Here is a 26,897-nt window from a genome sequence, read left to right on the forward strand (position 1 = left end):
CAGCAAAGAAGTGGCTCAAGAAGAAGTGCATTAAGGTCATGAAGTGGCCTAGCCAGTCTCCAGACCTTAATCCTATAGCAAATGTATGGAGCTGAAACGTCGAGTTGCCAAGCAACCTTAAGGATTTAGAGAAGTTCTGTACAGAAGAGTGGACCAAAATCCCTCCTAAAATGTGCGCAAACCTGGTAATCAATTACAAGAAACGTCTTACCTCTGTGCTTGCCAACAAGGGTTTCTCCACCAAGTACTAAGTTTTGCTTGAGGATCAAATATTTATCTTACTAATTGAACTCAATTTATAACTTTTGTATCATGTTTTTTTCTGGATTTTTGGTTGATATTCTGTCTCTATCATTAAAAATACACCTATTTGAACCCCCCCCCCCCCCAAAAAAAAAATAAATAAAATACACCTATGATAAAAATTATAGACCCTTAATTTCTTTGTAAGTGCGCAAACGTACAAAATCTGCAAGGGATCAAATGATTATTTTCCCCACTGTATGCAGTTATTATTTTAAACAAGTCTATTGTAGCTTGTAGCTTTTGTGGTGGCGTGGCAGATGTTTAAAATTCTTCTCACTTTTCCTGGTAAGTAATCATTGCAGAACATTCTAGTACAGGTATAGCAAGACAATTTTATGCATCTTGCCATCCTTTTGTTTTTTTCCTGTAAAGATGATCTCCTAGAAAGAAGCACAATGTTGATAATCAGAGGGTATTATTCTATCGTAAACATCTTATTTTTCACTATTGTATAACACTTGCTACCTAAATAGTGCCATCAAAATACGCAATATTTTAATCCATTTGTGGAAGTCCCCTCATGCATAGGAGCTTCCAGTCCACCTTCCCTTCTGTTGTTATTAGGGTGGCTTTGTACTGTGTATTGAGTCTCTAAAGGTAAACCCACACGAAAGTGAGGAGAACTTCTTGTATGTTGTGTTCTTTTTGGGAATTAAGCCCTAGAACCCAGCACCTTGTGTTATGCTTTATTGGAAACCTAGCATGTTGTGGATTCGTTGCACAAATGTTACACATGATCATAAGTACCTGGAGGTATATCGTTAGTAAATATTACAGTAATAAAATCAGTGAACTGGAAATGTATTATTAGAGTAATAAAACAGTCTGTGATCTAAATGAACACTATCTTTTATTTTTGGCCTCTTTTTTTATTGGTTCAGGAAGAGAAGTGGTATGCAGAAGAGCTGAAAAAGGAGTTGGAAAATGTTCAAGAGCAGCTGAAGCAAGTAATTCCTTTAAAATCTTTGAAGTAGGCTCATAGAAGTCTGATTTATTTGAATTTATGTATGCACGCCTTTTTTTTTTTTTTTTTTTGCAGTAGCCTATTTCAATTTTTTTTGTTCTTTATGCTTCTTACATTTTTTTTTTCTTGCGTGAGTCATCCCCATCCTAACATTATATGCTAAAATAAAAGCCCCTGAAACATGGGTTGATTTACTAAAACTAGAGGGTGCACAATCTGGTGCAGCTGTGCATGATAGCCAATTCGCTTCTAACTTAATTTAGCTCTATTAAGTGTTGACAAAAAAAAAACAAGACTGGATGCTGATTGGTTTCTATGCAGAGCTGCACCAAATTTTACACTCTCCAGTTTTAGTAAATCAACCCCAGTGTATCCCTGCTCAGATTCTCTCAGTTGTCTCTAACAGTTCATGTTTTCTGCATATCCTCTGAGAATTCAAGGTTTAGTAATCACTGTGGATCATTAAAGTAACCTAAGTAATATAAAACGGAGCATATGATGAAAATATGCATAATAATATGTTTATTAAAAAGCCCAAATTAAAACAATCAGTAGATCCAGAGGCAGCTTGTATTACTTGGCATTCCTAATTTTTCCCCCCCCCCCCCCGTACAAATTGAGCTTGTTCCTGTCTCCTCTAAAGCGTTCTTAATCAATAATGTGATAGGAGACCTGTGGATTAGTAGGGAGATGGCAGTGATACCAAAATTAACTTTTGCAGAAAATGTTGAGATTTGCATATTTTCCTTTTTCTTTGGAGCTACTGATCTGATCTGGTAGTCTTTACTTGCACACACTTGGTTGGATGCAGCCACTCTTCAGCTGAAAATGTTCCAATCAAATCTTTTGATCAAAGGATGTTGGGCCAGAGAGGGACACTCATGTAGCAAACCTCAGCTACTGCATTAGGAATTGGCTTAAACTCTTATAGTGTATAGTAATCCCCCCTCCCACCGCTTGCCAGTGTTTTTTGGGGGTACCGTTCTCACTGGTAAGCCCCGGAAATGATTACCGCTCTCCAGTAGTCAGAACCATTGGGTTTATTGAGTAGGACACTAGGCATAAAAAAAGACTTGGCTACACCTATGGGCACTCCTAGATGGTATACTCCCCTTCCCTGCTATAGGCCTTCAGTTTTTTTTCTGCCTAGTCAAGAGTAAGGACCTAGTTTCCTGCCGGGATCTCTGGTCCTTGCAATTTTTTCCTTGTTTTTCTCCTGTTTTTTCCCTCCGAGATCTACAATCAGCTGTCGGACTCGGCGACTGGCTGGATAATCTAGATCGTGTGGTCATCCTAGTCTGGATGGGGGCTGGCCTGCGAGCAAAATCCTGAATCTGACGTGGCCCACTTTACGGGGTCTGCGGCCACGCTCCCGGAACTATCAGATCGTGAGGTTGGTTCCTCAACACTTCTGGCTCCGCACAAGAAGGCGCTGGTTAACGCACTGATTGTAGCTATGCTTGAAACCTTAAAAATGGAGAACGAAGCTGCGGCGGGGGTGGCTGTCCCCTTTTGCCGCGCGAGACAGCTTGTGAGTGCCAAAGTGTTTCCTTATGCTTCCTATTTTTTGACAGATTTGTAGCAAAAGGGTGGGAGCGTCCAAAACGTCTCTTTGTGGTTCCAAAACGCTTTGTGGGGAGGCACCCCTTTAAGGAATCCCCCCTCTAGAAGTGGACTGTTCCACAGGTGGTGGACTCCCCAGTTTCCAGGTTGAACAAGGCAACCATGATTCTGGTTGAGGAATCACTGGCTTTTAAAGATTCGGCGGACAGAAAAGCGGAGGATGTAGCCTGCATTATGTTCACTGTTGCTGGTTTGGCGCTTAGGCCAGTCTTCACCATTGCCCTGGTCTCGCAAACTCTGACTGAGCAAGCTAAACTTTTGCGCGGTGACCTAGAGGGTGATCAGCTTCTCCCTGCCTTTGCTGAATTGGTGGACCAGTTGGTCCAGGGGCTGCAGTTTATCTGTAATGCCTCTTTGGATGCGGCTCCCCTGATTTCTAGGCTGTCTGTTTTAGCGGTGGTGCTTAGGCGTGTATTGTGGCTTAAGTGTTGGTCTGTGGACCAGACTTCTAAAAAAAGCTCTGACCTTTCCAGGGCGATCGCTTGTTTGGGGCTACCCTGGATGACATCATTAAGAGTCTCACAGGGGGGAAGAGTACCTTTCTTCCACAGTCCAAAAAGGGTGAAGAACCTCATCGCAAATGTGGCCTGTCTCTCTCGGCTCCTCACAAGAAGTTTTTTTCGTCTCTAAGGGTCCACTGACAAGGGCTCAAAACCTTTCAAGTCCTCCTTGGGAGGTCCCAAGCGGCCCTGGTCCAGCAAGTTGAGAGCTGGATTCTTTAGACCTGTGGACAAGGCTCCTATAGCATGAAGGTGCACCCTCACCCGTGCCTGGATTCCGGGCTTGTGGATCTCTTTGGTAAGCAACAAATGGATCCACCACAAAGTAATACTGTCCGGTTATAAGAGTTTCGTTCTTGCCCTCCGGAAAGGGTCTTCCCTTCCAATGTACGTCTGTTCCCGGACCGATTGCAAGCTCTCTTGGGGCGGTACAAGACCTGCTGTTTCAGGGTGTGATGAATCCAGTCTTGGAACGATTTCAATGGTTTTTATTAAAACCTGTTCACGGTCCCAAAGAAAGAGGACAAGGTACGTCCGATTTTGGACCTTAAGGCCCTGAACTTGTGCGGGTACAGAAGTTCAGAATGGAGTCCATTCAAACGGTGTTGGCATCCCTACATCAGAGGGATTTTCTTGCCTCTATCGACATCAAGGATGCTTACCTGCACATTTACAATATGTGGCCGACACCAGCGCTTCCTCCAGTTTGCTGTAGGAGAAGAGCATTATCAGTTCGTGGCGTTACCCTTTGGTCTTGCCTCCGCTCCTCAGGTCTTCACGAAAGTGTTGGCCCCCGGTTCTGGCATTGCTACGTCAGCAGGGGATTGCAGTACTGGGCTATCTGGACAACCTCCTCTTGCGAGCGGAGTCCTCTGCTGCCTTGATGGATGTGGTGGAGATCACTATAGAGACCCTGAAGGAGTTTGTTTGACTTCTAAATTCCCTAAAGCCTGCTCTGATTCCACCTAGAAAAGTGGATTATCTGGGTCTGACTCTGGATTCAGCTCTAACTAGAGTGTTCCTTCCTCTGGACAAACTCCAGAAGTTGCACGCTTCGATTCATCTTCTGTTGTCCAGCAGATGGTCATCCCTCTGGACTTGCATGTGGGTGCTGGGCCTGATGGTATCTACTTTAGAAGCGGTTCCATTTGCACGGTTCCATACGAGGTCACTTCAAAGGGAGATCCTAGTAAAATGGAACAAGTGTCCGAAGTCTCTGGACAATCAGACCCGGCTGAGCCAGGAAACCAAGGGGTCCTTGGTCTGGTGGCTTCGCTCTATGGCTCTTCTGCAAGGCAAAACTTTACTCTTGTATTGGACAGTGGTCATCACGGATGGCAATCTATCCGGGTGGGGAGGTGTCCTGGGTCTGAGCTCAGCCAGACTGATGATCAATGTCTTGGAACCCAGGGCAATCGGGCTGTGCCTAAATCACTGGACGGATCAACTCCAGGGGCTTCAGGTGAGGATTCAGTTAGACAAGACCATGACAGTGGCTTATGTCAATCATCAGGGCGGAACAAAGAGTGTGTTGGCAGCTCTGGAATTTCCGGCCCTCTCTGCCATACACATTCCAGGAGTAGAAAACAGGCAGGCAGACTATCTCAGTCGGCAGGCGTTTGACCATGGGGATTGGTCCCTTAATCCGGATGTGTTTTATTAGATATGTCTCCGGTGGGGCAGATCCCGAGATGGCTCTGTTGGTGTCCCAGGCTCAACAGAAAGGTACCGAGGTTTGTGGCAAGATCACAGGATTCTCTTAAGGATGCCACAGATGCTCTGGTTGCCCAGTGGCTTCTGCGACTCCTGCGCAGAATTGAGGCCAAGGGGAATTCCAGTCATTCTGGTGGCCTCAGACTGGCCTAGCCAGTCTTGCTATGCCGACCTGGTGTGGCTGGTTGCCGATGTCCCTTGGAGACTGCCTCTAAGGGAGCATCTGCTATCGCAAAGGCCAATCTTCCATCCTGCTCTACAGTAGCTGGCTTTGACAGCTTGGCTGTTGAAAGCCAGGTGCTAAAGGATAGAGATTTGCCTGGGCCAGTGATTTCGACACTGCTGAAGGCTAGAAAGTCTACCTCCTAGCAAGATCTACCATCGTACCTGGAAAGTGTACATTTCGTGGTGTGAGTCAATTGGTGTTCACCCTCGTTCTTTTTCTTTGGCTTGGATTTTGACCTCATTTCAACGGGGTGTCGATCGGAAATTGGCCTTGAGTACCATCAAGGGCCAGGTGTCGACCTTGGCAGTCTTCTTTCAGCGACCCCTGGCCATGCTCTGGTGCGTACCTTTTTTTGTTTTAGGGGTTTCGACATCTCACTCCACCGGTGCGGGGAGTCTGGGGATCTGAACTTGTTGCTTTAAGTTCTCCAGAAGTCTCCCTATTATTCGGGGGATTCTCTTGCTTACGCTGTCCCAGAAGGTGGACTTTTTGGTGGCTATCACCTCTGCTCGCAGGGTTTCAAACCTGGCGACATTATCTTGTTGTACCCCCTACTTGGTGGTCCACAAAGATTACATAGTTACATAGTTACATAGTAGGTGAGGTTGAATAAAGACAATAGTCCATCCAGTTCAACCTGTGTAGGTGTGTGTGACTGTAATCATCTAACATAGCCCTCAATCTCCTGATCCTTGAGATGTAAGTCTAAGAGTCTTTTGAAAGTCACCATACTACCCGCAGAAACCACCTCTTGTGGTAGACAATTCCACAATCTTGTAGCCCTAACAGTAAAGAACCCCCCACGTTGCCTGAGGTTAAAACGCTTCTCCTCTAATCGCATTGTATGTCCTCGAGTCCTCATGCAATTCCTTCGAATGAACAGCTTTTCTTCTAAGCTGAGATCCCCATTAAGATATTTATAAATTGCTATCATGTCCCCTCTCAGACGTCTTTTCTCCAGGGAAAATAAATCGAGCGATTGCAGCCGCTCTTCATAGGTAAGGTCCTCCAACCCCCTAATCAGTTTAGTTGCCCTTCTCTGGACTTTCTCCAGCTCCAACACATCCCTCCTGAGGACTGGCGACCAGAACTGGACAGAATACTCCAGATGCGGTCGGACCAGAGTTTTATAAAGTGGAAGGATTATAGTCTTATCTCTGGAATACATCCCTTTCTTTATGCATGCTAATATTCTGTTGGCTTTGGGAGCTGCCGCTTGGCATTGCATGCTGTTGCCTAATTTATCATCAACTAAGACTCCCAGATCCTTCTCCATTTTTGATTCCCCCAAGGGTTCCCCTCCTAACGTGTATTGTGTTTTTATGTTTTTGGTCCCCAAGTGCAAAACCTTACACTTCTCCACATTAAACCTCATTTGCCATGTCGTTGCCCACTCCGTAATTTTGTCCAGGTCATTCTGTAGGATATCTGCTTCATGCTGTGCAGTTATTGCCCTGGCCAATTTTGTGTCATCTGCAAAAACTGATAACGAACTACTGATCCCGTCCTCAATGCTGTTTATGAATAAATTGAACAAGGTTGGTCCCAGGACTGAGCCCTGGGGCACCCCGCTTACTACCTCAGACCAGTCTGAGTATGCGCTGTTTATTACTACCCTTTGGACACGGCCTTTTAGCCAATTCCGTATCCAAGAGCAAACCCTGCTGTCGATACCTGCAGACCTTATTTTATAAATTAAGCGCTTGTGGGGAACTGTATCAAACGCCTTAGCGAAATCCAAGTACACCACATCCACTGGTCTCCCCCTATCTAGCTCACAGCTCACTTCCTCGTAGAATGCTAAGAGATTGGTTTGACAAGATCGCCCATTTGTAAACCCGTGCTGGTTACTACTGATGATGTTGTTATCTTTAGCATACTCTACGATATAGTCCCTTATCATCCCCTCCAAAAGTTTACATATTATTGATGTCAGACTGACAGGCCTATAATTTCCCGGGATATGTCTCTGGCCCTTTTTGAATATCGGAATCACGTTAGCCTTCCTCCAATCCCCTGGTACATCTCCTGTCCTAATACTGTCAGCAAAGATCAGGAACAGTGGTCTAGATATAACCATACTGAGTTCCTTGAGCACTCTCGGATGTACGCCATCCGGGCCTGGTGATTTGTTTGTGTTAAGTTTATCCAGTCTTTCCCTGATTTCCCCCTCTGTTAGCCATAGTGGCAAGTCCTGTGTATTACTACTAACCATACAGTCATGGTCAGTGTACCCTTCCTTTTCCTGCGTAAAGACTGACGAGAAAAAAGAATTCAGCACGGTTGCTTTTTCAGTGTCCTCTGTAACCATCCTCCCATCATCGCTAATTATGTGTGCAATATGCTCTGCCCTAGTTTTTTTGCTGTTGATATATTTAAAGAATTTCTTTGGGTTTTTTTTACTATCCTCCGCTATTTGTCTCTCAAAGTTGATTTTAGCCATCTTGATTTCGTGTTTACACTTCTTATTTTCCTCCTTGTATTGCTGGAAGGCCGATACAGTGCCCTCTGATTTATATTTCTTGAAGGCCAATTTTTTTCCCCTAATAAGTTTTTTAACGCTACGGTTTAGCCAGCCAGGTTTGGCTTTGTCTCTTCTAAATTTATTCCCCATAGGAATGCACTGCAAGATGCCTTTGCTTAATATTGTTCTAAAGCATTCCCATTTTTCCTCTGTGGTCAGTGATCCCAGGGTTTGGTCCCAGTTTACCCTTTCCATCAATGAGTACAATTTTGGAAAGTCTGCCCTTCTGAAGTTTAGGGTTCTTATGTTCCCCACTTGCCTTTTTATATTGTTATTTATACTAAATGTGATCATCCTGTGATCGCTAGAGCCCAGGTTGTCCTGGACTCCTACCTCCGAGATTATGTCTGGGTCATTAGTGATCAATAGATCCAGGATAGCATTCTCTCTAGTAGGGGAATCCACCAACTGCGACATGTAGTTATCCTGTAAGGTTTCCGTGAATAGCCGGGCCTTATGCGAGTGTGCAGTCCCCTCTTCCCAGTCAATGTCGGGATAATTGAAGTCCCCCAATATGATGACTGATCCTAGTTTTGCCGCTTTACCTATTAGTGCTAAAAATTCCAGCTCTACCTCCTCCCCTTGGTTAGGTGGCCTATAGCAAACCCCCACAACTACTTTTCCCTTATCTTCTTCCCTATCGAGTTCAACCCACACAGATTCTAAATCCATGCTCATCCCATCCGTAATGTCACTCCTTTCTAGCACCTTTATATTGTTCTTGACATAGAGACATACCCCTCCCCCTCTTTTACCAACCCTGTCCTTCCGGTACACCGAATACCCTTGGATATTGGCCAGCCAGTCATGTGAGGGGTCGAACCAAGTCTCCGTTATTCCCACAAGGTCTATGTCCTCCTCATGTACTAACATGTCCAACTCATCCATCTTATTAGCTAGGCTCCTGGCATTAGCATATACCCCTCTTAGTTTTACGGAAGTTAAACGTGATTGGCGGTTTTGTTTATTTCTGTTTGGTCTGCTGTTCTCCCGCACAGACCCGCCAATTGATGTTGTTGACCTACTGTCGCTATTGACCCTACAACTGCCTTCAGTCCTCTGCTCCCTCCTGACTGATTCTATTTCTGAGCCCTCCCCCCCGTCTCCTAGTTTAAAAGCCCCTCCAACTCGGTGGCCATCTTTCTCCCCAAAAGAGCTGTACCGTCCCCATTAAGGTGCAGCCCATCCTTACTAAAGAGCCGGTAGCCGACTGAGAAGTCAGCCCAGTTCTCCAGGAACCCAAACCCCTCCTTCCTACACCAATTCCTCAGCCACTTGTTAACTTCCCTAAGCTCCTTCTGCCTCTCCTGTGTGGCTCGAGGTACAGGCAGTATTTCAGAGAAAACCACCTTGGAGGTCCTTTTCCTCAATCTATTACCTAAGTCCCTGAAATCGTTCTTAAGGATCCTCCACCTACCTTTAACTTTGTCATTAGTGCCCACGTGCACCATGACCGCTGGGTCATCCCCAGCCCCGCCCAACAATCTGTCTGCCAGATCTGCGATGTGCCGAACTCGGGCGCCCGGTAAACAACAAACTGTTCGGTTCACGAGATCTTTTTTACAGATTTCCCTCTCTGTCCTCTTGATAATTGAGTCCCCAACTACCACAACCTTTCTAACCTTTCCTGAGTTACGGCCCCCCTTCTTCCTGGAGCCGTCCCTCCCCTGGCAGCTGGGGGAGGGCGCATGCTCCAGCTCTGCCACCCCTGAGTTGATATCCCCCTCAACCTGCAACTCGGCAAACATGTTAGGGTGTACCAACTCAGGACTGGCCTCCCTGACTCTCCTCCCCCTAACATTCCTAACAGTCACCCAGCTGCGTACCTCTGCTGCTTGCGTCTCCTCTATTCCTTCCTCCTCTATGCTGACCCCTGCCAGCGCCTGATGGGTAAAGTCCAAGCTCCTTTCCAGGTTGTAGATGCCACGCAGTCTTGTCACTGTGTTCTCTAGATCCACGATGTGGGCTTCCAGATAAGGTAGTTCTTCCATCATGTCCGTTGTTCCTTTCTAAGGTAGCCTCTGATTACCATTTGAATGAAGGCGTTGTGTTGCCTTCCCTGTGTCTCAGGCCCAAGCATCCTAAGGAATTTGCTTTGCATGCCTTGGATGTGGTTTAGATGATTCGGGTGAATTTGGCAGCCACGGAGTCTTTTCGGAGGTCAGACTCGCTGTTTGTGATTACAGACGGGCCAAGAAAAGGGCTGTCCGCTTCTTCTGTGACCATTTCCAGATAGATCAGATAGACAGTAACTCGGACCTATTCGATCAGGGATCATGTTTCTCCTTTCCTTCTCTCTACTCGAGTGCTTAGTGCTTTCCGGGCCTTGTGTCATCAGGCGTTCGTGGCGCAGGTTTCCATCATGTCCGTTGTTCCTTTCTAAGGTAGCCTCTGATTACCATTTGAATGAAGGCATTGTGTTGCCTTCCCTGTGTCTCAGGCCCAAGCATCCTAAGGAATTTGCTTTGCATGCCTTGGATGTGGTTTAGATGATTCGGGTGAATTTGGCAGCCACGGAGTCTTTTCGGAGGTCAGACTCGCTGTTTGTGATTACAGACGGGCCAAGAAAAGGGCTGTCCGCATCTTCTGTGACCATTTCCAGATAGATCAGATAGACAGTAACTCGGACCTATTCCATCAGGGATCATGTTTCTCCTTTCCTTCTCTCTACTCGGGTGCTTAGTGCTTCCTGGGCCTTGTGTCATCAGGCGTCAGTGGCGCAGGTTTGCAAGGCCCCACTTGGTTGTCAGTGCACACTTTCACTAAATTCTATTAGTGGATGTGTTGGCATTTGCGGATGCTTCCTTTGGCTGCAAAGTTTTGCAGACTGCTGTTTAGAGGGTCTGTTCCCTCTTTGCGGTGTATTGTTCAGTTTGGGCTTCAGTTTTATTTTTATTTTTTTGAGCTCCTGTTTTACCTGGTTTGCTATTTTGTTAGCTTTGGTATTTTTGTTGGCCCACCGCTCATGTTTGGCACTGCTTGGGGACGTTCAAATGGCTCAGAATACTAAAGAGCTGTGTCCATCATTGAACTAAAGACAAAATGTGATTTTTAAATTACTGTAAAATCCATTTCTCAGAGTTCATTGACGGACACAGTACCCACCCCTCTGTGAAGTTGTATCATTTATGACACTGCTTCTTACAAAACCGAAGACCTATAGCAGAGAGGGGGAATATACCACCTAGGACTGCCCATAGGTGTTGCCAAGTCTTTTTTTCTGCCTAGTGTCCTGTACTCCTGTAGGGAGCTATATAACCCAATGGTTCAGAATACTGAAGGGCTGTGTCCATCAATGAACTCAGAGAAATGGATTTTACGGTAAGTCAAAAATCAATTTTTTTGTATTAAAATTCATTAAAGTGTATTTTTTCCCAAAAAATGTCATTTGAAAAATTGCTACGCAAATAACATGTGACATAAAAATTGCAACAATCACCAAAACCAATAGTTCCACCTAAATATGGAAGCTCTGCTGGCCTGCTTCCTCCCCCGCTCCGGTACCACATTTGGCACCTTTCGGGGGGAGCGCATACCAGTCAAAAAAAGGGTACCCGCTCCCACTTCTGGGTAAGGGCGCTGCGACCTAAGTCATTTGCAGCCCCTCCTCCTTCCCCCTGCAGCCCTCTGGGAGACACACAGAGGTCTCAGAAGACAGCGGGAGCATTGAGATAGCGCAGGTTGTGAATCAGTAAGGTTTCACTTCCTGCTTACCTTAGTAGGAATGCCAGCACCTGCACCTGGAGCCGATGGATGGGTCGGCTTTATGTGCCGACATTGCACGCTCTCGGGACAGGTAATTGTCTTTAAATTAAAATTTAGCAGCTACAGTATTTTGAGCTGCTGACTTTAATTCCCCCCCCCCCCCCCACGCTGGAACTCTGCTTTTAAATTGGCTATTCACCAAAGCTGTTTTTACCTGGATTTGCAGGACATGACCTGAGAACTTTTAATTAGGATGCTGCTTTGGTGTAAGTTGTAGCTTTCTCTCCAGCAAAAGCAGTTTCTTTTTTATAATAAAGCCGCGGTAAGCCTGTTTCCATTGAAAAGATTTGTCCTATTCAGTCATACATTTTATTCAACAAAATCAGCTATGCACAGAGTAGTCTTGGGGAGCTTGGTATGGGGATAAAAGGGTATTTTTTATGATGCAGTTTGATAGTTTTTTCCATTGGTCATGCATTGTGATTGAATTGCTAATTATATATGCATAGTTTAAATAATATCTGTCAAAAAAGGTGCCAGCAGAATAAAGGACTTAATACTCTTCCTGTTGAATATTTCTCCCAACTATCTCCTTGCAATGAGCATAAATGAAAACCTTCCAATATGTTCTCTGCTCAAGTTAGACAGAGGAAGTACTGGAAGAGGAATCCAGCTAACCAGGGGTCCCAGAGGTATTTCTTCAACCTTTTAATTGCTGGCTCACTATGGTTAACAGCCTTTCTCCATATTTATATATTGCTTTTGTTTTTACTCTTTTTATGAATACGGATACAATTTCTTACTTTTGATCAGGGTTAATGTTACCTTTTGATCGCTTCCATTTCATTTTTGGTTTAGCTTTAAATAATCGCGCTAGATGTAACTTCATACACATGTTATTCAGTTTATATAGCGCTCAGTGCCTCCTTTTGTACTATAATTGTCTTTGTCTTTTATTTATTTTATAGTACTCGGCATCAGATGGGGCAACCATGGTAGCAGCCACAGGTAATTGCAATCCTTTTTATTAAAGAATGTATTATTCTACAGGAGCCTATGGAAAAGTGAACTGATATTCCAAATTCAAGATGTTCTTCCTAGGTTGGGCAATGTCACGCATGTATTAGAATTCACTCCCTTTCTCATGCTGCTGGGGCCCCTGAGTATCTTTTAGGCCTTTTCCGGTTTAGTGCCGGTTCACACTTGTGCGATGCGGGAACGCTGCGAATTTGCAGCCTGTTCCCGCATCGCATCCGCACATCTGGCAGTTCACACTGCCATATGCGCTACGCAGGGGGTGTCAATTAAATGTTAACAACACCCCCAGTTTGATCGCATATCGTAGTGCGATCTGACAGTTCGCACAGGATCGGATCGCACAAGTGTGAACCACTGTGCGATCCGATCCTGATGCGGCCGAAAAAAAGGGTCCTGTGCGTCTTTGGTGCGGATACAGTGTGAATTCAGCCATACAAAGTGTATGGCTGAATTCGCATCCGCACATGAGATCGCATGTAATGAAGGAGCAGTGCCCTCCGAATTGCATGCGATCTCGCAAGCCGCACAAATGTGAACCGGCACTTAGTCATTAGACTGTGAGGTTCTGTGGGAGATTACCATAGTCCAATTTCTACAGAAACCATGGTCCAGCTTGTATACAGAATCTTCTAGATTCAGTTACACTGAAACTGGAAGCTCTGGTGTAAATGTTTTGCTGTCCAGTTTTACCCTTAACCACTTCAGCTCCGGAAGGATTTACCCCCTTCCTGACCAGGCCATTTTTTGCAATAGGGCACTGTGTTACTTTAACTGACAATTGCGCGGTCGTACGATGCTGTACCCAAATAAAAGTGATGCCCTTTTTTTTCCACAAATAGTTTTCTTTTGGTGGTATTTGAACGCCTGCGTGGTTTTTATTGTTTTCACCATAAAAAAATATATATATTTTTTTTTACTATCTGCTATAAGACATACCCAAGAAAAAAATGTAAAAAATCTGATTTCTTCAATAATGTGAAAAAAATCCCAATAGGTGTATATTCATTTTTGCGCAAAAGATATCACGTCTACAAACTATGGGATAGATTTATGGACTTATTATTTTTTTTTTTTTCAATTGATAACGATGATCAGCGATTTTTAGCAAGACTACGACATTGCTGCGGACAAATCTGACACTATGTGACATTTTTTTGGGACAAATACAGTGATCAGTGCTAAAAAAAAAAAAAAGCACTGCCACTGTATAAATGACACTGGCAGGGAAGGGGTTAACATCGGGGGCGATCAAAGGGTTAAGTGTACTCCTAGGGAGTGGTTTCTTACTGTGGGGGGGGATGGATGCACTAGAGAAAAACAGAGATCTGTGTTTCTGTTTAGCAGGAACACAAAATCCTAATTTTCCTCTCTCTGACAGAATGGCGGGCTGCCTTGTTTTCATGGGCAGACCACTTTTCTGCCTCTCCTCAGAACAATCGGCGGGTCCCGGTGACCCGTTGATTGGCTCCTGCTGTGTCCAATCACAGCGGGAACCAGGCTCCCAGTGGCATACGCCCCAGATCTCAGTACATGTACATGATTTTGCAGGGCCGGGCCGCCCTGCCGCAGTATATATATAGACACAATTTTTTTTTCATTTTGGATTGAACAAGTGAGGGTTATAACCCCTGTCCGATTTTTTTTCTGCCATTTGTGTGACATTTCGGAGATTTCTCTTCACTTCCTGTACCATAGCCAAACAGGTAGGGAATTCCTTGGGGACCCCCAGGTCACCAGAACTAATGTCCCCATTGGAAGATTTCCTCCCTATTACATTTCTGGGGAAAGCAAACAAATTTGGAATTTTCTTTTACTTTCACTTAGGTAAACAGGACAAATAGAGAGGGTGAATCTTCCAAATGTGGGCACAGACAGCAAAAAAAAAAAACAAAACACTGACAGGTGTTCTAATCCATTTCCACTCTATCCAAAACTAAAGGAAAGTATTGCCTTTAGTTATACTTTAGAGCAGTATTAAACCCAAGAACAAAATTTTAATATATTACAGCTTATCAATCCTTAAATGTGATGGCTGCATTTTTTAGGATTTAGTTCTGTTTATCTGGGGATCCAGCCAGTAACTAGCTTCCAGTGGTAGGGAGCCTCCTCTGCACTGAAGGAGCAACAAAGGCACATTTGGATAGCCCCTTGATGAGTGCCTAGGACAGGCTTAATGGCTGTATCAATCCCTGCAGCACTGGAAAATTACTGCTGCCGGGGGTTTTGAAAGGGGGGGGGGGGGGTTCAGAGGATGGAAGATTTCAAACAGCCACCAGCACAGGGGGGATACTTCTTATTAAATGTGTCCAGAAGCAGCAGTGTTTTGGCTGGAAAAAAAATGCTTGATGCGCCAAGTTCATTTCAGTGGGCAAAAAAAATGAAATAACACCCAAGCGCTTGACAGGCCTAAATGCTTACAAGCGTCAAGCATTTTTTTTTTTTTTTTTTTAAAGCCAAAATGCTGCTGCCAGGAGGAAAAGAGTCTAGGAAAGTTAGCAAAATGTCCAGTGTGCATGAGGTCTAAAGCTGTTCTTTTAAATATTGATTAAATAATCAGTACAGTGATTTGAAGTACAAATAAATAATTGTTTATAATACAATGTTTGTTTCGCCACAGAATTGCAAGCTTTAGAACAAAAGCTGGAAGAAGCCCAGACTGAGATTTTTAATATTAAACAAATGAAAGACCTGTTTGAGCAAAAAGCTGCACAACTGGCTACTGAAGTGGTTGGTAAGTGCAATGAAGTACTTATGTTATATCATGGGGTAATTGGTAGGATGGTAAGATAATCGTAGCATTAAATTGGTTATTCATTGTTAAAAATTTTTAACTCACAGACAAAGCAGAAGTTCTCTTCTAAAGCAGGAACTGACCGACTTTTGGTACATTTGAACCGCTATCTGTTCAACAGAAGCATATCTAATGACAACTGCTTCTGTCAACTGGTCCTGCTGGAAAAGCAAAGTTTGACCAGCGTTGACCCTTGTCAGGTTACAATAGCGCAGCAGGGGAGATCTCTGCCTCACACATAGTTGTGCTGATGTGGGCATCCGTTGGGTTTTCTTTTTGTACAATCTACTGGTTCAAAGAAAAAAACTGCAATTGTAATACCTACTTAAAATTAGCTTGAAGCTGTGTTCTGTCAGGTGTACTTCTACATGCTTTGTACCTTATTATTCCAAATTTTTTAAAAAGTTCATTGTAAGTTATTTTGTAAGCCAAGAGAGAACCTTTCAAAGTCTTTAACAACCAAAAACCAAACCATGTCTGGCAAGTACATGCACAACTAGGTTTAACAAAGCCATCCACTCTTAATATTGTTTAAAAAAAATGACACCTTCAATTTGATAGACAGCAATTGGCAAAAAAAAAAAAAAAAGGAATAAACACAAAAAACTTTGCATGGTTAGTCTGAATAAAGCTACCATATACCCTCAGAATGCACACTTTCAGATCATGAAGTGAAAGTGTTAAAAGTAAATCCTATGACTTCGGATTATAATTGAAATGTCATCGTAAATTTCCAAATAAAATAAAAAAAATTGTCTGTAGGTATCGGCCATACATTTATTGCAGATTTGTATACATCATGCGCTGAATCCCAAATCCCCAAATCACCTTTCAGGACAGCACCTGGAGAGAGCGCAGCTCCACCCAATTTTCCCAGGAAACACTGCAGCTTTTACAATCCCTCTTCTTCCACTATGCCTTCAGCTATTGTGTTTCCTCCACCATGCTGGAAGTGCTGCAGGGAACCAGTTAGGGGGCTGCGCTCTCTCAAGGTGAAGAAAGGGTAGGATTACCTCTAGTACTTGTTATTTGTGAGACCATTCTAGCACCTCCCCCCCCCCCCCCCCCCCGGCGCAGTGGAGGGGGGTGTTCCGGAGCTTCCGTCCCTTACAACTCAGAGGAAGCAATGTCCTGCCAGAATGTCCAATCTGTTTGCCTGGGGGCCTCTGGTTTTGGGCTGGCAGGAAGTCCAGGCGTGGAGCTGCGGCTCGCAGCAGTCCTCCTCATGTCGGTTTCCGTGTCCCGGCCAGCGAGTGACGTCAGTTCCGGTAGACAGGACTTCCGGCAAGGGTGTGGGGACACCGGGAAGCCCTTGTTAAAAAGAACGGCGGTTCTTTGACATCCTTCTGTGCACTCTGCAAGTAATGGAGGAGATGTCAGCAGCGGAAGCAGGTGCTGCAAGCTCTGGCCAGGTCCAGGTAAGAGGGGTACAGTGGTGTCTCTATCTTTTCCATAAGGGCTTATTTTGATGTTCGTTTTTTCCTTCCTGTGGGGGGAGCCTGCTCTGTAAGGCTGAGGGTAACTACTCTCAGCCTTACAGTCTGGGCTGGGGCTCTGTCTATATGTTTGCTGTTTCAGTGCACGTGCCCCCCCTTTTCCTTTCCTGAGGTGGTGGTAGTATGTTCACATAAGGGTATATAGTCACCCAACTGTTAGGTGACTGGTGGTCTTGTTTGTGTTTTGGTTTTAGGTCAAAGCTACAGCTAAGTCTAAGGGACCTCCCTCAGTTCAAAGGAGGTGTCCTTCCTGAAAAAATCTCCTCAGGGATTCATGGCCTAAACCTCTGTGAAAAACCTGCATTGCAGACCTTGTTAAAGAGCAATCTTCACAGTGTACAAATGTATTTTCTTCCAGGAAAGAGCTAATGGACACCTTAAGTTCAGTCCGCTCCTTGTTAGTTAAAAATCCACCAACACAAAAAGACTCCCAGCCAAGTGCGCTGTCCAGCTCTTTGTTGTCCACCTTGAAGTTTGCTTTAAGCCGATCGTCTACTTCCTATAAAGATATCTATACAACCCTCGAAATCCAGGAGAAGGTTCAACTCTCCATACATGACAGAATGTATTAAGGTCTGGATGAATCCAAACGTATGGTATTTCAGGTCAATAAGGTTCTTTCGGGAACCATGGAGAGACCTGGAGAGGGGTCCTTTCTACTCTAAAACCCTTAGAAGAAGGTTCCCCTTTGGGTGGATGCGGCTTTTTCTCAAGTCCCTCATTGCACAGATCTGGCGTTTGAGGATATGGTCATATTGAAAGACGCAATGGAAAAGAAGGCAGATTCCCTTCTCAAAAAAGTGTGGGATTCCACCTCATTCAGCCTCAAGCCAGCTATGGCATCCACAATGGTTGCCAGGAATTTGGAATGCTGGTTAGAACAGCTTAAAGGGCATGTGGAGTCCGGGACGTCTAGGAAAGATTTATTAGAGTCCTTCCCAGTGCTTTTGAAAGCAGTTATATAAGGCTGATTCTTCTGCAGAATCGATCAGAATGTCTGCAAGATCCTCAGCGTTGGTCCAATTGGCCAGGCACGCAATTTGACTCAAAAGGTGGTCAAGTGACTCGGCATCCAAGATTAAGCTGTGTGGGATACCATTTTCTGGTGATTTTCCTTTTCGGCCTGGATCCGGAAACCGTTTTGGATAAAACAGCAGATAGGAAGAAAGCCTTCACTTCTAAGAAGAAACAATGTCTTAAGAAAAATTTTTGTGCTGTTCCACAGTCCCAGAGAAGTAGGGAGCAGGATCAGAAGAACAGTTGGTCCTCCCAGAGAGGCAGGGAAAGAGGTGGGGTACTTTTCAAACCCCCGAATCAGTCTGCCAAAAGCAAATGACAGCCTCCTCCCAGTGGGAGGAAGGTTATCTTTTTTTCCTCCCACAGAGGGAGCAAATAACTTCAAGCCCCTTCATCAGGAACATCATTGCCCAGGGTTACTGTCTGGAGTTCTCAGAACTCCTCTCCCCCCTCCCCAAGTAGATTTTATGTCCCCTGTCTTCCAAGGGACAAAGATAAAGCTTCCTCAATGACATCCCTTTTACAGGAGCCATTACAGTAGGAAATCATAATTCAAGTCCCCAGGGAACAGGAAGGCAATGGGTTAAATTCACACATCTTCCTGGTAAAGAAACCTCCTGAGAAATATCGGCTGATCCTAAACTTAAAAATTCTGAACAGGTCAATACAGTACAAACCCTTCCGGATGAATACAATTTATTTGGTGACAAAGCTTCTGACCTCTGTGTGTTTTTTTTATGACATCTTTAGACCTAAGGGACGCTTATCTACACATCCCAATAGCCCAGTCTTGTCATAAATTTCTCCGGCTCACTGTCAACTTGGGGAAGTCTGTATGGCATCTTCTCTTCAGGCTGTCTAGTTTCCCCAGGGAATTCACAAATGTGATCGGAGAAGCACTGGAACCGCTGGGATTGAGGGGGATCTCTTTTGTGTACTATCTGGACGACCTGTTGCTCTTCTCAGATCTCCTGGCGAATATCCTAAGCAGAAGGAAGATAATAGAAGCAGAGTGGAGCCTAAACCAGGAAGTCTTCCTGATTGTTGAAGGTCTGGGGTCTTCCTCAGGTCGACCTATTCGCGAACCAACAAAATGTGAAAGCGCCAACATTCTTTCCACTTCACAGGGAAGACGAGGCCTGGGGACTAGATGCCCTTGCCCATCAATGTAACTACCCCTCGTGCTTTGCATTCCCCCCCCCCCCCCCTTCAGCTGATACTTCTAGTCCTCAGGAAATTAGAGGAAGAGACCACATATTCTTTTTGTCCGAAGAGGCCGTGGTTCTGAAACTTCTAAATCTAGCCACAAGGCCCCCCCCCCCCCCCCGGAAACTAGAGCTCAGGATAGACCTATAAATGCAGGGAGCCCTGAACCATCCGGAGTCCGATCATCTTAAGTTAACAGCCTGGTTTCTAAGGAAGACCTCTTAAGGGCCAGGGGTCTGTCAGAGAAACTTATTGCCACCCTTCTTTCTAGTAGAAAAAAGAGGACGAGAGCAATCTACATGAAGGTCTGGGAGAAATCTAATTCCTGGTGCTCTTCCAAGGGGCTTCAAGTTAAAAATACAGTTTCAGTTATGGAGTTTCTCCATGAGGGAATGGAGAAGGGGTTGGCAGCCAGCACCCTAAAAACCCAAGTGGCAGCTCTTTCAGTTTTTTTTTGGAGAGAGCCTTATCGCAGGAAGTTTTGATTATTAGGTTTTTCAGGGCCTTTGCACGGGGCAGGCCTGTGGACCTTAAAGTTTTTTTCCCAAATGGGATTTTTGTGTTGCGTCACAGGGGTTAATGGAAGCTCAGTTTGAACCCTTAGAAGAAGCATCGCTGAAAAAGACAATTTTTCTGGTTGCGATTACTTCGGTCTGAAGAATAAGTGAGATTCAGGTCTTGTCAGTCGCAGAACCCTTTTTAGTTATTTTTTTTCAGACTGGGTAGTTCTCAGAATGGATCCGTCTTTTCTTCCTAAAATTTCTACGTCTTTTCTTCATACTCAGTAAGCAGTACTACCTACTATTTCTTTGGCTCAAGCTAATACAAAGGAGGAGGCCTTTCTTACATTAGATGTAATAAGATGCCTGGTACAGTACCCAACCTTAACCAAAGAAATTCAGGAAATCAAACGCACTTTCCATAATCTTCTCAAGATCCCGCAGAGGGGAAAAGGCCTCCAAAAATACTTTGGGGAGGTGACTTAAATGTGCAATGAAAAAAGCTTACATGGCTCAGGGGAAAGAACCTTGCGAGGGTATTGTTGCCCACTCTACAAGGTCAATGGCAGCTTCCTGGGCTGAAAGAGCCGGTGCCTTACCTGAACAATTCTGCAAGGCAGCTACCTATTTCAGCTTTTCTACTTTCCTTTGGCACTATAGGCTATACCCACTGTCAGCTGCAGATCAGGCCTTCGGTAGGAAAGTACTGCAGGCAGTGGTCCCTCCCTAGGGTAAGTTTCCGGGTTATCCTCTCCAGGTGCTGTCCTGAAAGAAGACTTGGGAAAACCTTAGTTAGACCTACCGGTGTCGATATTCTAAGAGCCTTTCAGGACAGCAGCTTCTACCTTCCCTGTTTTCCTAAAATATGACTTAGTGGTCTGTTATGTTTTTTTGTTGTTTTTATGCTCTGTTTTCCAGCCTGTCGGAGGCTACTCTACAACTGAAGGCATGGCGGAAGAGGAGGGATTTTAAAGGTTGCAGTGTTTTCTGGGAAAATTGGGAGGAGCTGCGCTCTCTTCAGGCGCTGTCCTGAAAAGCTTTAGAAATACAGTCACCGGTAAGTATAACTAAGGTTTTAGTGGTTTTACTTCTGAGTTTTTTTTTTTACTTGTTAAAAATTTGGTTGCACCATGTATTGCTGTAGGCTTGAAAGCGATTTTACTTCCAAATTGAATCTTGCATGATTTTTAGCGGTGGTGTGAACTATTTGTACTGACTTCCATTCACTTTACCTATGTCTTTACTTTCAGTGAGGTCATGTGTTAAACTAAAGGGACTACACAAACATGAGAATGTTATGTTCAAAATAATTAAAGCTCTGGTCAAAGTAGCCATAAAGCGATTCTACCCAGACATATTATGTGCAGGGGCTGGCTGTGTCTGTTTTCTTTTCCTAGATTGTGATAGTGAACAGCTGAATACAAAAGTCTAGAAGTGAACAAAAAAATTTGGTGTGATTTACAAATGTCATTACTGTCTCATGATAAATTACCATACATTTTTTATTTTTATCCAGAGCTAAAAGCAGCATATGATGAAGAGAAAGGAAAGCATGCTGCAACAGAAGACAATGTAAAAAGTCTAGCACAGGAGTTGAAATCCAAATCTCAAGAAATTGAAAATTTGAAGACTGACCTGGTAAATGTTGTTGGAGCTTTTTTTTTTTCTTTTTTTTTTTTTTTTTAAACCAAAAAGAGATGGGATGTCACTGAAATAGTCTATAACTGACATTTTGAGGTTTAACATTTTTTCAAGGAGTTGTGCCTTTTTGAGAAGAATTGAAGGAGTTTAAAAGGAAGACTGATGTAAAACAGAAATGAGTATGTGGAAAGGACAGTATAGGCAGTTTCTTTGGAAAGACGTAGCTCTGAAAGTTATGTATAAAAATTATAACAGTAAGTCAAACTAATTATTAAACAAGACTGTTTAAAAATTTTCTGTCAGTCTCTAAAAATTCAAACCCAAAGTACCACACAAGAGAAGAGCCATTAAATAATCTACTGTTTCTTTTGATACTCCCTTATTTAAAGTGAAAGTAAACCCTCCTATCGTTTTCAGCCAAGGAAGCTGCCATCTTGGCCTCTGTTTAATTTTCAACTGCCATGATGCTGCACATGTGATCAGTTAGGACTCCAGCCATTGGATAGTTTGACGTTTTGGTTGAGAGCAAAACCAATGGGAGTGTTACGTTTATGACACATGCCAGAAATGTAACTGTTTTTTGAAACTGTTAAATGGATGGGTTTACTTCCACTTTAAGTAATCAGTGGATAAGCATCTGGAGACTCTTTGAAATCCACCTTTGCCTTGGCAGGACCATCCTGGCATCCTGCTGTTGCCATCTTCTCAATTGTCTAGACATAGGCGAACAGGACTGTAGAAATCAGTGGTGAACTTTTTCAGATTTGTAGATCATCCTAATCTTGCTGCAGGATTACACCTCTTGCCCTCTGTATTGCATTTTTCTGTAGAAGCCATGGAGAATGTGATCCATCAGATCTCCATAATGGTCTTAAAGCGATACTTTAAAAAAAAAAAAAAAAAAAACATGTTCTACTTACCCGATGTGTGCCCAAAGCTCAAACCATGTTCTACTTACCCGCTGTGTACTCCTCTTCGGGTTCTGGGGTCCTTCACTGAAGCTGTCTGCTGCTGCTTCTCACATCTGCCCCCTCAGCAAGCCGTTGAGGGGGCACCCATGCGAGTGCACTCCCAAGCTGGGCTGTGTGCATGCACAAAATTGACCAAAAGAAGATTTCTCTTACGTCCTCCGACAGTTGCCGCCTCCTCTAAGTCATCACTGTTGGGTATTGTCCTCTGCTCCGCAGGAGTAGCTAGGCATATCGACTTAGTTAAAAACAAAAGGCATTTGCATATACACACCCCTGGGGGCTGTCCCATCTGGTCAATACCCCCCCTGCAGTATCACTTCAAACTCAGTTTTAATCTGCCTAGCGTCAGGAGTAGTTAGGCTTCCCTGTGCAGGGGCTACAGTCTCAGCCTATCTACTTTTTTTCTTTGATTTCTTTGAAAATGTCAGTTTTTTCTTTACTAGCTGTTTATTTTGTCAGCTTTAGTTTTAGTCGACTCTTCGGACGAAGATGGATCATGCGGTGCTGGGATTCGGACTGATCGCCCTGGTTCTCCACGGCAGAGGGTCAGATGGACCCCCAGCCCGCCATCGAGCGTTCCGATATGGTTCACCCTGGAACTATGAACGACCCATCCCTGTTCGCAGCAGGGATGCACCCGTGAGGTGCCTACCTCACTGGACGCATCTGCGATTCAGCAGTGCAATGTCCCTGGCCAACGGCACTCCCTGTCAGATGAGGACAGCGGCTTTCCGTTCTGAGAGGCTCCCCACGCCATCTGGTACAGGTAAGTACTTCTGTGTGGGGCCTCTGTGTGGGGTGACAGTCCTGTGTTGCTGTGTGGTCCCCATGTCTGTGCCTGGTGACTCCCTGATGCGGTCCCTGCGGGGATCGCTTGTACCTGCGGTGCTGTGTGTGTTTGGGGGTCCCCTTCCCTGTGTCGCTTCGGTGTTTGGGGGTGCAGACTGTGTATGTGACCGCAGCGGGGTGATACCACGCGGTCCGCGATGTTTAACTATGGGCAGGCATGTAGGCTTCTCTATGGGCTATTCTACTTGCTGTTTCGGTGCCAATCGCCGCCATTTTGCGGTAGACGAACGATCGTTTCGGCGGCCATTTTGGAGGAGCCTCCTATGCTTTCCTATGGGGCAGCCATTTTCCCTGGGTCATGCAGCCTATAAGTTCAGCCTACTTTAGCAGCACTTCCTTTTCCTTCTGAAGCAGTCTCTGGATAATTAGATCCCGCTGAGTTGGGGGAAGTCGGCTCTTCGACTGGGAAAATCCTTCCTCCCCTTTTATTGGACAGTAGTCACCACGGATGCCAGCCTGTCCGGTTGGAGAGGCGTCCTCGGCAAGCATTCTGCTCGGGGGATCTGGATGCTAGAAGAGTCCAGAATACTGATCAATGTTTTTGAACTCCGAGTGATCAGACTGTGTCTGGATCATTGGACGGATCATCTTCAGGGTTGTCCAGTGCGCATTTAAACGGACGATGCCACAGCCGTGGCTTATGTCAATCACCAAGGGAGCACAAGATGTGTCCTGGTGGCTCTGGAGGTAGCCAGAATTCTAAGGTGGGCAGAACGGTTCGTTTGAGCCTGCTCTGCTGTACACATTCCCGGGTTGGAAAATTGGCGGGCAGATTACCTCAGTCGGCAGGCGTTGGACCAAGGAGAGTGGTCCCTTCATCCAGGGGTGTTTCATCAGCTGTCTCCAGTGGGGCAACCCAAAGGTAGATCTGTTGGCATCTTGGCTCAACAGAAAGGTGCATAGGTTTGTTGCTCGGTCAAAGGATCTCCTGGCAGACGCCACAGATACGCTGGTGGCCCCATGGGGTCATTGTCGGCTGATTTACGACTTTCCTCATCTCAAGCTTCTGGCAAGACTTCTACACAGGATCGAAGCAGATGGGATTCTGGTCATCTTAGTGGCCCTGGACTGGCCTCGCCGGTCTTGGCACGCCAGTCTGGTGTGGCTGGTCGCCGCCGTTCCTTGGAAGCTTCCTCTCAGGAAAGACTTGCTGTCCCAAGGACCGATCTTCCATCCTGCTTTACAGTCGCTGGCTTTGACGGTTTAGCTGTTGAACGCCAGGTGCTGAAGGATAGGGGTTTATCTGAATCGGTGATTCCTACCCTGTTGAAAGCTAGGAAATCAACTTCTAGGAAGATGTACTGGCGGTTTTCTTCCAACGACCTTTGGCCACACACTCTCTGGTGAGTTCCTTTCTTCAGGGTGTCCGACATTTGGTCCCACCAGTACGGGCTCCGTTGCTGCCTTAGGATCTCAATTTGGTGCTTTCAGCTCTACACAAGCCTCCCTTTCAAAATATTCGGGAGGTTCCCCTGCTTATGCTGTCACAGAAGGTGGCCTTTTTGGTGGCTATCACCTCTGTGCGCAGGGTGTCGGAACTAGCGGCGTTATCCTGTTGTTCACCTTATCTGGTGATTCACAGGGATAAGGTGGTTCTTCGCCCCTGTCCGTCGTTCCTTCCAAAGATTGTCTCTGATTTTCATTTGAATGAAGACATTGTGCTGTCTTCCCTGTGTCCCAGGACTAAACATCCGAAGGAAATTGTCTTGCATGCCTTGGATATGGTCCAGGCAATTAGGGTGTACCTGGCAGCTATGGAGTCTTTAAGGAAGTCAGACTCTCTATTTGTGCTCTCGGTCGGACCTTGAAAAGGGTTGTCTGCTCCCTCTTTAACCATTTCCAGATGGATCAGACAGACGGGGGTTCAGGCCTATTCCATCAGGGGCCAGGTTCCTCCTTTCCCTGTCAAGGCACACTCTACTAGGGCGCTTAGTGCCTCCTGGGCCTTCTGTAATCAGGCATCAGTCATGCAGGTTTGTAAGACAGCCACCTGGTAGTCGGTGCACACTTTTACAAAGTTTTATAAAGTGGATGTGTTGGCATCTGCAGATGGTTCATTTGGCCGCAATGTTTTGCAGGCTATTGTTTAAGAGGACTTGATCCTCTTTGAGGGTGTATGTTTTTTTTTTTCCAGATGGGCTCCAGTTTGGTTGAGCTCCTGTTGCCTGGTTCGCTAATTTTAGCCTTGGGAATTTTGTGGTTGTTCCCGCCCCTCATGTTTAACACTGCTTTGGGACATCCCAATGGTTATGAATACTAGGAGCTGTGTCCGTCAATGAACGAAAGAGAAAATGGGGTTTTTGACTTGCCGTAAAATACATTTCTCTGATGTTCATTGATGGACACAGCACCCACCCCTCTGTGAAGTTAATATTCTCTTGACACTGCTTGTAACAAAACTGAGTAGTTTTAGCAGAGAGAGGGAATATACCCCCTGGGACTGCCCATGGGTGTAGCCAGAATTCTTTTCTGCCCAGTGTCTTGCTCCTGTAGGGGGCAGTATAACCCAATGGTTATGAATACCAGGAGCTGTGTCTGTCAATGAACATCAGAGAAATGGATTTCATGGTAAGTTTTTTTTGTATTTCTGAACTTCCCACATCTTGTCAATAACCAGACACTGAGCTTTCATGTACCAGAGACCTTTTAAAAAAAAAGAATTGGCTTCTAAGCCAATTCTTTGACCATATGCCTAAATACAGATGCTCTTACTTCCCCCTGCAAGAAAACACTGCACACTTCTCTGACTTCCCTTCTGACCTTGTGCTGCTCAGAATTTATGGGTCTAATCCTCATATCGTTACATATATCACTTCAGCTTCAGCACAACATTTGTCGATCACTGAAACCATGTTCATAAATGTGCTGCCAGTAGCATGCTTTAAATGCATCTCCATGAAATATTCCCTCAGTTCTACAGGCAGACTGCTTTGAGAGAGCCAGTATCTGGTGTCTCCACTCCAGGTCTCTGACACTATACTCACTTGGCATGGAGTGTAGCTTCATTATCTGGACCCCCTTTTCTACACAGGCCTCCCTGGCCTACAACACTCCGATTACAATTGGGTCTTGATTTGTCATCCTTATCCTTATCAAAGTCAAGTTTCACACTGGGTCACCTGCTCTACTAGCTAAACAGTCTCTTGATCATGCATTTTTAAAAGAATTGATCTTGACATGGTCTTGGTTAGATCTTGTATATCCTCTTCATAACACTTTTGCTCTGCCCTCTTGTGCACACCTTTTTGTAAGAAGCTCCTCTTTGTCACTGTTGCGATATTCTGTGTGCCTCTGGGGTCTTCCAAAGGTGCTCTTGCCCATGCAGAATTCCTCCTTGTGCTAAAAGGGGCTACTCCTTTATAAAGGACCTTATAAGAATGGAGCCTTATCCTCTCCATTACCACTAACAGCAGTAGTTCTACTTTGGCTCCCCCTACATTCTGCTGAGGGAGAGCTCCTTTTCCTGCGCTACATAGGAATGAAGTTTCCTGGAAGCCAGTCTTGGAGCTTTTCTCTACTGCCTTCCATGGTAATGTCATTGTCCCTCTCTCTGTCTTGCCTTGAGGTCATGTCAAACACTTACTATACTTCTTATGGATGGGGACAGGACTGCCATCTATGGCTACCTGCCATGTATTACCATGCCAACTGACCAGTCTTCTTTTTCTGTAAGTGTCATATCACACAAGTGATCCTGTTGCTGGTAACAACTCACTATTGAAAGAATAGCTACCACCTGCCTATTTGAATGAAGTTACTTCTTCGCTAGCTAGATTTATTTATTTTTCACACAAATAGAGCTTTCTTTTGGTGGTATTTGATAACCA

The 26,897-nt window shown here is 44.9% G+C and overlaps 1 protein-coding gene across 3 annotated transcripts in view; it reads left to right on the forward strand.

Annotated features, from left to right (window-relative positions):
* The window catches only part of EEA1 (early endosome antigen 1), a 221,613-nt gene that overhangs the window by 71,178 nt on the left and 123,538 nt on the right, over positions 1 to 26,897 (forward strand). For 2 of the 3 annotated variants that reach the window (XM_082254237.1, XM_082254238.1), the window contains 4 exons: positions 1,188 to 1,253; positions 12,530 to 12,569; positions 15,217 to 15,330; positions 21,126 to 21,247. In XM_082254237.1, coding sequence (XP_082110363.1) covers positions 1,188 to 1,253; positions 12,530 to 12,569; positions 15,217 to 15,330; positions 21,126 to 21,247 — 342 coding nt within the window. Of the gene's footprint in view, positions 1 to 1,187; positions 1,254 to 12,529; positions 12,570 to 15,216; positions 15,331 to 21,125; positions 21,248 to 26,897 lie in introns of those variants that run through there. The other variant, XM_082254239.1, reaches the window with a different exon arrangement.

Source organism: Pelophylax lessonae (assembly GCF_965119305.1).
Source record: "Pelophylax lessonae genome assembly, chromosome: 4".
In the NCBI taxonomy this organism is placed as follows: Eukaryota; Metazoa; Chordata; class Amphibia; order Anura; family Ranidae; genus Pelophylax; species Pelophylax lessonae.